At 30.6% G+C, this 13,954-nt stretch overlaps 1 protein-coding gene across 1 annotated transcript; it reads left to right on the plus strand.

Moving 5' to 3' along the window:
• Positions 1–2,841: 2,841 nt before the first annotated feature.
• LOC113849849 (exocyst complex component EXO70B1-like) lies at positions 2,842–5,745 on the plus strand. The gene has a single exon (XM_027480052.1). It carries the CDS (start codon positions 3,120–3,122, stop codon positions 5,043–5,045), a length of 1,926 nt encoding a protein of 641 aa, XP_027335853.1. The 5' UTR covers positions 2,842–3,119; the 3' UTR covers positions 5,046–5,745.
• The last annotated feature ends 8,209 nt before the right edge of the window (positions 5,746–13,954 follow it).

A 13,954-nucleotide genomic window follows, 5' to 3' on the forward strand; every position in this document is an offset into this window, starting at 1 on the left:
TCTTGTAATTTAAAATTTATAAAAAATGTTTATTTCATTTCTTCTTTTGTTCAAAAAATTTTCCAAACCCGAACATTTGTACCATAAGCTAACGTGAGGTTTAACTTTAAAGCGATCACTACCCCGCTGTTAAATGGATTGTCCATAAGATCTTCTCTAGATTTAAGGATTATTCACTAATTACTTGTAAACATCTGCTTATTAATTATATACATGAGAAGACCTTTAGAAAAAAACAATTGTAAGCTTTTATTCCATTTGGTTCCTTTTATAAGAATTTTTTAGACTTTTTTTTTTATCTTACAAACATTTATTATTTTATATAGGTATATATTTGCTCTTTATTATTAAATTTTTGTAACTTCTTAACAATTACTACAATAATAACATTCTACTTTAACTAAAAAGATTAAATCTACTTTTTAAATCAACATATTAATTAATTTAGTAATTTTTAATTAATGTAATTTAATTATAATATTTTTATAAAAGAACAGAGGGAGTAACTTTTTTTAAGTAACCAGCTAAATGTAACTTGCTTTGACAAGGGCATTAATAAGATCTTGAAAAAGTAAACAGACAAGGAATGAATGTGCAAACGGAAAAGTCATGGTTCGTGCTTAAAACTATCTCAAGCACGCTGTTTTTGGTTTGGGAACACAACTCACAAATTTTCATTTTCCAACTTTAAAAAGCAAATTCCATTACTATTTTATTTTAATTTAGGTCATATTTTTGTAAACCTTCGTAGGATGGTTTATAAAAGAAAAAATTAGCATAAAAAATAAATAAATTTTATCTTATAAATTAAAAATAATTTATACTTTTTATTTTTTTAAAAGTTCTGAAAAGTTTTCTCACTCAACTTCTTTAGAATTTAAAGAGATAAAATATTTTTAATTTATATAAAATTTTTATTTATTATTTATATTGATCTTTTTTTTTATAAATTCACCTAAATAAATTTTTATTGTTTATAGTTGATATTCTTTTAAACTATAATATTTGTGGATATGGGAGAAAAATGTAATCTAGCTATAAATATTGTGATATTAATTTATCTCATTTGTTGAACTCGAACTAATTTATTATATGTTTAGAATGTATTAAAATTCATATAAACGTGAGTTAACTTTTATATTAAAATAAATATAAATATAAATTATTTAAACGTAAACTTAAACATATACATAATATTAACTGCAAATTCTATATTCCGAGAAAAGTACGTTTTTTATCCTATAGTAGATTAGTTTTTTTTTTTTTAATTTTTATGCAAAGTAGACCAAATCAGACTAAAGGCAAAACTTACACTTTATTTAGTTACTAAAGTATAACATAGAAGAGTAAAATAAAATAAAAAAATGAATTTTAAGTAAAATAATATGGTGTTTGATTTGACGGAAATCAGAATGAAAAAATAGTTAATTTTTTTTTTTTGTGTTTAAATAGATTGAAACGTGTATTAATATATATATATATTTTATCTAAATTACTCAGACTATTTTACTCTAAATTTAGGGGGTGAAAAGTTTTTACAAGGATAAATATATAAATTTGAATTTTGGACCCAAATTTTATCTTTATTTCACGACAAATATAATAAGAATTATTTTCACACAAGTCTCACTTAAATTATAATATTCTTTTCACCATTTTTTATTCATCCAAACTCGTGAATAAACAGAAATTGATACATTTCACTGCATCCTCATCTCTGCCCATCTCATTATATTAGAAACAAACATAGCCATATACAAGAAAATTTTAATTACTATTTAAATAAATATACATAATTTTTATTTTATTGTATGATTACTATTTAATTAATAATTTTATTTTTATGTATGATTGAGAAATTTTATTTGTATATTACTTAAATAAGGAAGATTTTAATATATATGTACATAACTATATAATTATTAAATATTATCTACAGTTCTAATCTCGTGACATCTTTAAGTATTCTTCAAAGTTATTGCTACATTATTTATTTACAACCTATTTATGTTACAATAAGAATTTACTCCGTTAGATGTACGCATTTTGTAAATTTTATTCAATTTACTTTAATTTTTATATATAAAAAAAAGTTATTGTACGATTTTGGATGAGTGAAGACTAAATTAAACGGAAACTCAGTTTAAGAATCATTTTATTTAATTAACTAACTACTTTTAAACTTGTAAACTATATTCTTTTTGAATTAGTAAACAAGTTTCATCTTGTTTTAAGATAAAGACAAAAAGTGGATGTACTTTTCTACTGTATTAAAACAAAAAATATTAAGAATATCAACATTAACTTTAGCATCACATTATTAAAACTAATATTACTGTTAATTCGATATTATACTTTAAATTTTAAATAAAAATATAATATTATGCATTTAATTTATGTATTAAATGTTATTTTCATCTCTCTAAACATTTTCTTCAACATCTTTTTATAATAAAACTGTGGATCTCGCTAACCAGTGTCCTAAAAACATTAATTAAAGAATTAAAAATATGATCTAGTATATGACTTCTTTAATATTATAGAATTATTATATTTTTTGACAAAAAATTTTAGCATATAATTAATTAATTAGTTATATAATTTGTGTTGAAGATGTTGAAAGTGTGTGAACACCGACTATAGTAGTATTGAAGAGAAATCAACCAAAAATTGATAACCGTTTTTACCTCTAATACTTGCAACATTCAAATAGACACATAACTCCGGTCAAAGAAGAAAAACACGTAAAAAAATGAAGTGGAGAAGCTTCGATGAATGAAAGAAAACAATATAAAATAAAGGAATGACAATGGAAAAGGACAAGACAGAGAAAGCGAACAAAAACGCCATCAAAATGCGTTTTCAACGTTTTCGTCACGTACCTTCCAGGTCCCGACTAGGCACACACACTCTCTCTCTCTACTTTATCCTCTTTTCTCTCTGGGCTCTTCACTTTCCTCATTTTACCCTTCCATACTTCACTGTTTCACCAAAAGCCGCGTCGTTTCAGGGGCATATCCGTCATTTCAAATTCAACCCTCGAGAAGCCAAATTCGTATTCTTCTTCGTGCTCCCTTCTTTAAGAGTGACTAACCAAGCCTCACTGATCGGTGACCAAAATGGCTGAAAACGGGGAAGAGAAATTGCTGGCTGTGGCGCGGCACATAGCAAAGACGCTGGGCCACAACAACCACAACATAGCCGATGATATCCTCCAAATATTCTCCAACTTCGATGGTAGATTCTCCAAAGAGAAGCTATCTGACGATGGTGCGGGGAATGATCCCATGGGTTGCGCTGCACTCGAACAGAAACTTAACTCTATTGACCGTCGGATCTTGTGCCACGTGTCTTCTGATCAATCTATCTGGTCTAACTCCGCTGATTCCGCCTCATTTCTCGCTGCCGTCGACGAACTCGTTGCTGCTGTCGAAGACTGGAGTCCTCTGGCTAGTGACAAGGAGGTAGGCGCGTGCCTCCTACGCGCCGATGAGATGCTTCAACAGGCTATGTTCCGCGCGGAGGATGAGTTCCGCTCTCTCATGGAGCTCGGCGGCGATTTGTACGACTTGACTCGGAACAACGGCGGCTCAACTCGGAACGACGACTCGCCGTTTGACTCGGATGACGACGAAGAAGAAGAAAACGACGGCGGCGGCAATGACCTGATTCCGGTGGCAAAGCCGGTGAGTGATTACGACGTAGTGATCGACTCGCTGCCGCCGGGGACAGTGAACGATCTCCGCGAGATTGCGAAGCGCATGGTGGCGGCGGGGTTCGGGAAAGAGTGTTCGCATGTGTATGGCGTTTGCCGGAGGGAGTTCTTGGAGGAGAGCATGTCGAGGTTAGGTTTGCAGAAACTGAGTATTTCGGAGGTTCACAAGATGCCCTGGCAAGAGCTCGAAGATGAGATTGAGCGATGGATGAAGGCGTCCAAAGTCGCTCTCAAGATTCTGTTCCCTAGCGAGCGGCGTCTCTGCGATCGTGTCTTCTCCGGCCTCTCCTCCTCCTCCGCCGATCTCTCCTTCATGGAGGTCTGCCGCGGATCGGCGATTCAGCTGCTGAACTTCGCGGACGCCGTCGCGATCGGGAGCCGCTCGCCGGAACGGTTGTTCAGAGTCCTCGACGTGTTCGAGACGATGCGTGACCTGATTCCCGAATTCGAATTGTTGTTCTCCGATCAGTACTGCGCGTTCCTCGTTAACGAAGCCGTCACGATTTGGAAGAGGTTGGGGGAAGCGATTAGGGGAATTTTCATGGAATTGGAGAATCTAATTAGCCGAGATCCGGTGAAGGCGGCGGTTCCCGGGGGCGGACTTCATCCGATCACACGCTATGTGATGAACTATCTCCGCGCCGCATGTAGGTCGCGGCAAACCCTAGAACTAGTTTTCCAAGACAATGAGGTTTCATTGAAGGATTACCCTCAGCTTGAGGATAGGTTGCAATTGCAATTGCAACCTAACTCCTCGTTTTCTATTCAAATCACTTGGATTATGGACATATTAGAACGCAATTTGGAAGCGAAATCTAAAATCTACAAGGACCCTGCTTTGTGCTCTGTTTTCATGATGAATAATGGGAGGTACATTGTTCAGAAGGCTAAAGATAGTGAATTGGGAACACTTTTAGGCGATGATTGGATTCGAAAACACACTGGCAAAGTCCGGCAATGCCATGTGAGCTATCAAAGAAGCTCCTGGAACAAGTTGCTCGGGTTTCTCAAAGTGGAGAATAATGGGTCCATGTCAATGGCGGCAAAACCTATGAAGGAGAAGCTCAAGTTGTTCAACCATCATTTTGAGGAGATTTGCAGGGTGCAGTCTCAGTGGTTAGTCTTTGATGAACAGCTCAGGGAAGAAATTCGGATTTCGCTGGAAAAGATATTGTTGCCTGCATATGCAAGCTTCATTGGAAGGTTCCACAATGTCCCGGAACTTGGCAAGCATGCTGATAAGTATGTCAAGTTTGGAATGGAGGACATTGAAGCTCGGCTTAATGATTTGTTTCAGGGAAGCAGTGGATCAAATGGGGGCCGAAAGTGATGGTAGGAAGGTACTGATTCTTGTGTGTACGTATGAATGAGGTTGAAGTGTAATTAGAATACAAAGTTTTGGATGTCACAAATGTAGTGTTAAAAATTTGTGACCTCGTGCTATTTATGTATAGCACTGTATGTTTTTTTGGTTAGGAATTAGAATCATTATGTTATATATTATTTTTTTATATTCTGAAGTTAATACCATCTGAGTTTGATGAATTATGTAAACGCTTCTGTTGTAAAATTTGGGTTCCAATTGGTGATTTGCTTCAACTGTTACATTATTGCAGGACGAGTTTAAAATTTGATTGCTTAGATTTATGACACAAGTTTGATTACTTAGAATTATGACTGAGCATACTTGATCACGAAATTTAATAAATTTGATCAATATATGTCCATTTCCTCTTATAGTTTTAGTTTTCTCAGTTCAAGGCTAGAGTCCTGACAGTTACAGGGACTAGGATGATGATCTCTTCTTTTTGTGTGTTGGAAAAAGGATTTGGGTCCTGTCTCTGTTAGTTTTAGCCAAGAAGATTCGTTCATAAGCCTTTGTGAGTAGGCTAATGGCGGTTTCGGTTAAGAAATTTGGTAGTTTTCAGTAGTTAGTGGAGTGGGTTAGGGCTACTAGTTTAGTTATTGGGTTGTTTTATTAATGTGTTGATTTGTGAGATTCATAAACACTATTTATTCATGTTTTTTAATATTTGCTAACTTTCTCCATATATAATGGTTTCTGCCTTTATCAATATTTGCAAATCCTGGTTTGGGTTAATGAAGTTTGATTGGCACCCGGGAAGATTCTGTTTTTCTTCTCCTTTTGCTTGCAAGTAGCTGAAGAGATTGAGCAATAGCTATCTTTGCTTGATCGTGGATAATTTGTTTATGCATATTGTTATAAGACTAGACTCAAGTTTAGAAGTGAATGTGGATTTATCGTTGATTCCAAGAAAAACGTGATCATAACCTATTAATGTTTAAGGATGAACTTGTGATCGTTTATAGACAAACTCATTTTAAGACTTAAAAACATTTTCTATTCTAAGCCCTATTGCTCGTCTTTCTTTATCCAAATATGATCTGATACTGAGAAGTAGAGCCTTTTAAGTATTTTGATGAAGCGCTTTCAAGCTGCGCCCAGAATTTGTCAACAGTAATCCTGCATTCTACTGCTGATCACGCAGCTAGCGGCATGAATCATAACACTCTAAGCAGAAAGATAAAATTCAGTTGTTGATAAACAATTAAACACTAAGCAGGGTTCTGGAGACACTCAAATATGTTGTTTTTACAAAATTTTCATAAATCATAATATTATAAAGTGGTGCAAAAGCAGTTGCAGGAGTTAATTTCTTTTGTTACTAACTTCAAGCATGTTTTAATCTCGTATTAATCCGTAACTTTTGTATGTTGGAGTTCTAAACCTGTTTTTGATATATTAACATATTTTTAACATGCTATGATAATCAACTATAAAGATCGAGTTTGACCCAACTTAAGTTATCGGACAATCTCGACCAAAGACTACTTAAGGTGCAATGGTAGCGCTTCCATTGTCATCTATTCCTGATTCCATCACTTTTATTGTCTTCAACTAGACTATTTGCCAACGGCTTGAAAGATTGAATAGGACATGAGAAGGGCTTTTCTATCTTAAGGATTTGAAGACAAGCTTCCCATACAATAAAAATGCACCTTTTTTTTTTATATATTTTTGCAACGATCCTTAATCTTATCAGTCAATTCATATAACAAAATAGGGAAAATTACGTGAAAAAAAGATATAAAGTATGAAACAATAATATGAAATTTCATATAATTTTTTAACAATAAATGCAAATAAACATTAGAGGTTAATTAGCCACACTTGGGTTAATAGTGAAACAAAGTGTTAATCCAAGTTGAACTCTTTTTTTTTATTTGGGTCAACTGAACTTGTTCTTTTAAGGAAGTGTGTTTCAACGCGTATCATTGGATCTAACTTGTACCTCAAAAAAAAAAGGAAGAAACTCTCATTGATGTCCTAAAATTTAACTCGGTATCTATTTGCATAGATTTGATTAATACTCGATTTTTTATATAACTTCTTTTAATAAACTTATATTCATCAATTTATATTTCTATTCAATAGTTTAGCCTAACAAATTTGACTTAGTTTTTCATTGTCTCTTTTCGTGTATACCCTTTTAGGCTACAGAAATAAGAAAATAAAATTAAATAAAATAGAAAAAGGATGTTTTATAGTATACTTGTAACGTAGCGCTATATGCTATGAAAAGAATACCATACATATGACAATGAAGACTAATTCCTTTTTCTCGTTCTTATTTTAAAATTAAGTTAATTATCTACACATATATTGAAATTTAATTGAAATAGTAAATATTGCATATTTGTGTTATTATAAATGTCTCAATTTAGAAGAAGCTGATTCTATCTTACTTAAATTCGATTTCAATTAAATTTTTATATATGTCGACGGGTTTCTTTGAAAATAAGTACGGATTTAAGTTTAAAAATTTAGTTCAATCAAAATTTAAGATAAGTTAATAATTAAAACTCATTTCAATCAAACTTGTATTTTGGAATTAGAAGTAAATATATAAGCCTTGGCTTAGGCTGGTGTGCAAAAACCTGCAAATTTATGGAATTGAGCTTAAAAATGTGACTTATTTAAATACAATTATCTGAGAGTTAGCCGGTATAACTGGTGAGTTTGCTGACCAACCTATTAATTAACATAAATTAAAAAATCAATTTTAAATTTTTTAATAATTTTAAAGTTATAAAATTTTAAATATAAATAAGAAATATATTTGTTAACTTTATTCTTCAGGGTTTATGAAAAAACATATATTATTATATTAAAGTTATAAAAGTACAATAAACAATTCTCTTTTTTTATTAAAATTTTACTATTATACATTAGTTATTAAAATTTCATAAAAAATTAACAAATAAAAACTCAAATAAAAATATTTTTGGCCATCTTACGCACTGACCTATTATTTAACTACAAGCTTATATAAATTTATTAAATATAGATACATTTAAATGAACAATTACATAAATTGGTCCATTTAATTATAGACTTGTACAAAATAGTATAGATGGACGCCCCCACATACCCACCTATGTTTGGAGGCATGTAATTTTACATTGATCAATACTCTATAAATCTGATTTATGAATCCTCCTACCACATCTTTTAGGACACACCAACCATATTCAACATTGCAAAATTTATGAAGGAATTTAATCAATACCAATTTGATTGCACATCTCCATTCAATTTGATTGTAGTCAATTGATCACTGGTGCATGCACCGCGGAAAATATGGATATGGCTATCATGAACCAATTTTTCTAGGACGAGACAATAATGTTTTAATATTAGATTAGATTTGGTTGGATCCTAACCCACTCGTGGATAGAAATCATATAGTACAATTTATAGGCCATGCCAGTTAACATCAATGCTTAAAATTGATCTCGATCTTCGTTCTCCAAGATCCCATTCAATGTTTCGAAACATGAAGCAATGCTCACAAAAAAGATATTTAGATTTGGTAGTTATAATAACATCTTGAGGTAAAGCTTAATTTAACATGCACAGCCAATTTGTCAGGTATATAGTAATATGAAAATTTGATAAGATAGAATACAATCTCACCTACTTCTTATATATTCCATTCAAATTAAACGATGTGACAATAGTTGGAGATGCATTTGTTCTTTTGTGCGTGGTTTTCTGACTGAAGAAAAGAGAATAGGCTCATTGTTTTTTTCAATTTTATTTTTTAAAGTTTTCTTTGGGTTTAATACAATAATTCTTCCCGGGGGATCCGCTGCACCAAAGTTGATTCTGTATATTCTTTTTCTTTGCATTTTTTGGTACTCTCACATATGAAGCAAATACTATATATATATAAATACTTACGTTTTTCACTATATCGATGTGCAGCTTAATCAGTTTCGGATTGAAATTTGTGTATTATGAGATCTTCATTATCCATTCAGCTTATCAATAGTGTTGGTTAAATCAGGTTTTAGGTTGTATGTATGCTTGGTAATTGAAATTAAAGATTTTAAAGTTTTTTTTTTTCTAATTAATGTGAATATATATGCACAATGAAGTTGATTTCATGTTCATGCTACACTTACAGATGGTTATTTGTGTTAGATTCGTGTTTGAATTATCATGAATTTATGTTTGTGTCTATGCATCACCTAAAAAGATATCATTTATTAATAATTTATAATTGATTGATCAGCTTTTACAAATTAATGATAACATTTTTAATGATTTAAAGTTATATATACGTGGATAATAGCTTGTCTCCATGCAAGGCCAGTTTGTTTACTACACGATTTTAGCAAAGAAGATTGAATGTTTACCACAAAGGAAAAGCGAGCTAATAAGAAAAATCTAAAAGGTAGTATCGATATCAGTGAGAAAAAACCAAAGGCATTAACAACACAAAAGATAGGCATTGATTGATAGTATGATGAAGGGTCTATTTGAATAATCTTCAACCAGCCATTTCAAGATCTCGACAGTGCCGGAAATCAAGCCTTACTTGCTTTACATACTAAGAGATGGACATTGCACCAACACTTCCCAAATAATTTGCCTACAGTTATTTTTCCATTTAACTATTGCATCTCTCTCTCTCATACCCACACACATATTTGATATATACAAACTAACTCAATGTCTATGATCTATGGATAAAATGATTTTTTTTTCTAAATTTATGTCTTTGTTTTAAAACAAAAACAAAAAATAATCTATGTTTGAAGAAATGGGTGAAACTACTCACAATTTTTTTTTAAATTTTTATGCATTTGTCAATTTTTTAAAATAATATTATCGTTTAAGAGATATATCAACATAATTTTTAACACTGTTTTATTTTTTAGATAAAAATGATTAAAAATTATATAGATTCTGCTCTTTTTCTACCTCATAACTTAATGATATTTTTTCATATTTTTATATATATATTTTTTAAAATTTTAACTAATAATTAGTGTATTATAAGAAGTGTTTTAATTAGAGAAAATATTTCTAGAACTGTTCCATCTTTTAATTGTTTATTATTATATTATTTAAATAAAAAATAAAACTTATATGTTATTCTTTATACGTATTTTTTATTAATTAAAATTAGAGTATTATTTTAATAAAATATTTATATATTTAATGTTATTATAGATTATTAAGGTAAAATTATAATTTTAATTAAAGAATAATATGACAAACATCAACAGTACTATGTTTTGTATTTAAATAAAAATTATTATTTAAATCACGAAGAGAAGTTTATTATCATGTAGTAAAAAATTAAAAATTTCACTCACCATTAATGTTATTTCGGTACTCCTTCCAGCTAAAATTAATTTAAAACGAATTTACATTAACATTGTTAAATTTTTGTAGTTATGTTATTGTTCTCTTTGGCCCATAAAAGCACCTTCGTATATGCATTTAGATTCTCCAAATTTAAAGCAAATTTTAATTTACATAATCAGGATTCTTTATTTTTCGTTAGGCTGCTTAGCCAACTTTAGCAATTATTATTGTGAGTTAAACTTTTTAATGACATATATCAATATGAATTTAATTATTACCATTAAATTCAGACGAGCCCTCTTATACAGCAACACACATGTAGTGCATTAATATTACGTATAGGTAGTAGGAAAACCAATGAATAAAAATTTTGGGGGTGAGGATTTGGTAGATCTTCTAAAATATTAACACCAATAATCTAATCTCAAGTTCTGCACCAAGCAGAATTACGGGAAATGGTACTATAGTACAAATCCTAAATTTGTCGTGTGTGTGTATATATATATAAACGGGTTACCACGTTCACTCAGGAATCATCAGCTAGCACCGTTTTATTTATTTATGTTTTGAAAAATTCCAGTTATTTACTCATTTGCTACGATGTTTAATTTTTAACTCTGTTACACTCATTCTATTAGGTTGTTTTAAACTTAATACACTGAATCACATTTAATGAAGCACAATACTCAGATTTGTTTTGGCTTTCTATGGGCGGGTGAAAGGTGGATTATAGATTCACATTTTTTTTAACGTGAGTTTATACGAACTCTTATAGTATTTAATATTATTATATGATTTTAAATACATTAAATCATGTAATATTTATATATTATTATTATTAATATTATGTGTCACGTAAATTTGTTTTTTAATATATATGCACACACCCCTCCAAGCCCTTCAAGCTAACCAACATTGCCAGCTATTAATTGACAATTATATATATACATATGGCTGAAGATGAAGACGAAGCATCTGAATCTCAATCCTGTACCTAGAGATGATATATATATATATATATAGTTTCTCGGGATGTTAACTACACAAGTAGAAGAACATGCACTTGACTCAGTTGACTGATTATGTGATAACAGAACGAGCCTCGAGGATGGTGGTGTGCGCAGTTTATATAGTTATAGGTACAAGAAAGATTATGAGTATATATATAGTAGCCAGTACCACGGTTGCGTTAATTTTGGGGATAGTATAATAATAATAATAATCAAATTAATGATGATTACCCATCATTTATACATGAATGCTATTTACTTAATTACACATATTTAGACCTTGAGAAAGATAAATTAGGAAGTATGGTTAATTAATTAATGGGGTTCCACCTTGGCTTTAGTGTAGAGACAGACTAAGCTCACGTTGTTCAATAATGGATTAGTGGCATAGTTTTAGTACCTCAAATTAATTAAGCCTCTCTCATTGTGTTAGATTTAATAGTGCACTAGGAATCTTGTAATTGGCATGCCTCGTGCGTTCCTTTAACCACCACAATTGTTTATGACTTATGAGAGAGAAGCGTTTGATTGAGGTTTTCAGCTGTTGTGGTCGGTGCCTGAAACCTTAGGGCCACGAAGCTTCGTCTTCGCACTTAGCTAGCAGCACCCCAATACTTTACTATCTGCCAAAAACTCTAGTTATACCACACAATAAAAGATTAAAGAAGAAGGAAAAGACAAAGGTGAAATATATTGGTAAGATATATATGAGTTGAAGAACAATGTCATGATCAATGTCTTAGATTAATGATGATAATTTTATTCTATATATTATAAGTTTTACACGATATGTAGTCGTATTTTGTACCCTTTTTTTTATTGTTTTTCTTTTGATTTATTATGTAAAACCTTTTGTATAGAGCCAAATTATGTTAGTCCAAACTGTAAGAGACTTTTCTTCTTGCATTTTCATATCAAGTTTGAATTTTCACTACCTCTAAGGAGAGATTAATTATCAATACAAAGAAAAAGGCCAGTTATACAGCTAACTAGTTAAATATATATAGCTAACATATAATTGAAAAAGCCAGTCACATAATAGTTCCATATACGTCGAAAATTCAGTAAAATTACAAGCATAACAACAAAATATACGAAACGAAAAAATTATATTTGAAAATTTAAATTAAATGACTTTCAAAAATAAATAAGGAACAAAAAAGCTTTTTTAAAATAAATTTTGGTAACTTTGGAATCTCTAGGCTTCTCAGTAATATTTTATTTTTATGAATAAATGAATAAAAAAAAAAGGTATTCTGACGCATTAAAAATATGGGGCGATGGAGAGATCTGATCACCGAATTTGTAGAATTGAAAGGGTGTCTAATTTTCACACGCTTTTAACCAAAATTTCTGATCCATTAATTGGTCGATATATATATATATATTTTATTATATATACATATGGACCTTATTAGTTTAATCAATTATGAGTTGTACATGTCATTACCTACTTTCTTTCATGGAAAAAAAGGACATACAAATATCTGTCATGAAAAGAAATTTTTTGAAGTAATAGAAAGATCACATCATGGTAGTCCCCATTCCCAGCAATTATATATAAGAAATATATGAAAGGTAGCTTGGGACTTAGGATATGAACTAATTAATGGTAGATTGGTCCACATTTTAACTAAAAGGCAAAAAAATTCATGTATGAAGATAGCTATAGCATGACTAGCATGACTGCATCAATTATTAAGTTGAATCATTGCCCTGGCTGCTTGAGAGGATCATGTACTTTCCACCATAAAAATACACAGGTAACTATACAAATACATTCAAAATGAATACACACCCTCAAACCATAAAAATTATCACTTAACAGTAGTAATTATACTTAAATATGTTGATTGAATGTCTAATGATTATAAACATTGTAGCTATCATGCAAACTTGAAGTAATACTAATACCAGTTTTTTATATTAATTAGTATAGAACAAATCTTATTCCTCATTAATTTTATTTGAGAAAAGAATATTGGTTTGGGATTGCAAGTGCTTAATCATTAATGTAGTAGTTTTTTAGCTTTTAGACACACACCGCCGTACGTATTTGAAGATATGTACTTTCCTAATGCAATACGTACCTAATTCTTTTGGTAAACATGCATGGTTACCCTTTCACGCGGATTTCATAGTTTTCTAGTTTTGTCATTATTGAAGTTGTGTTTGATTAATTAAGAAACTAATAGGGGCTTTAGCAACCCTTCTAATTTTGGTTTATTTTTTCCAATTTTTCTTTGTCTCTTTTATCAAATTTTTACGTGTTTTTGAAGGTATAAAATAAAATAGTAATTTTTAGTTACACATTAAAAATATTAAATACTATAATATTTAATAAAAAATATTATTTATTAATTTTCATTAGATACTCTTAAACTCTGCATTAGAAATAAAAAAATCGTTATTTATAGCCTTCGTACAGGTCACACTACTTCCTATGGCAGCTTCTGGATCTAAATTATTGTTTGATCAACCAAGGTCTCAGTTCATGGGAAATGATATTTTGTTTCTTTCGTTTTTTTAATAGGTGTGTGTGTGTGT

The sequence above is a fragment of the Abrus precatorius genome, unplaced genomic scaffold (genome assembly GCF_003935025.1).
Source record: "Abrus precatorius isolate BTA unplaced genomic scaffold, Abrus_2018 Scaffold9, whole genome shotgun sequence".
Taxonomy (NCBI): Eukaryota; Viridiplantae; Streptophyta; class Magnoliopsida; order Fabales; family Fabaceae; genus Abrus; species Abrus precatorius.

What these genes read in the sequence shown, in the direction of transcription:
- LOC113849849 (XM_027480052.1), top strand. Translation starts at nt 3,120, where the DNA reads ATGGCTGAAAACGGGGAAGAGAAATTGCTGGCTGTGGCGCGGCACATA.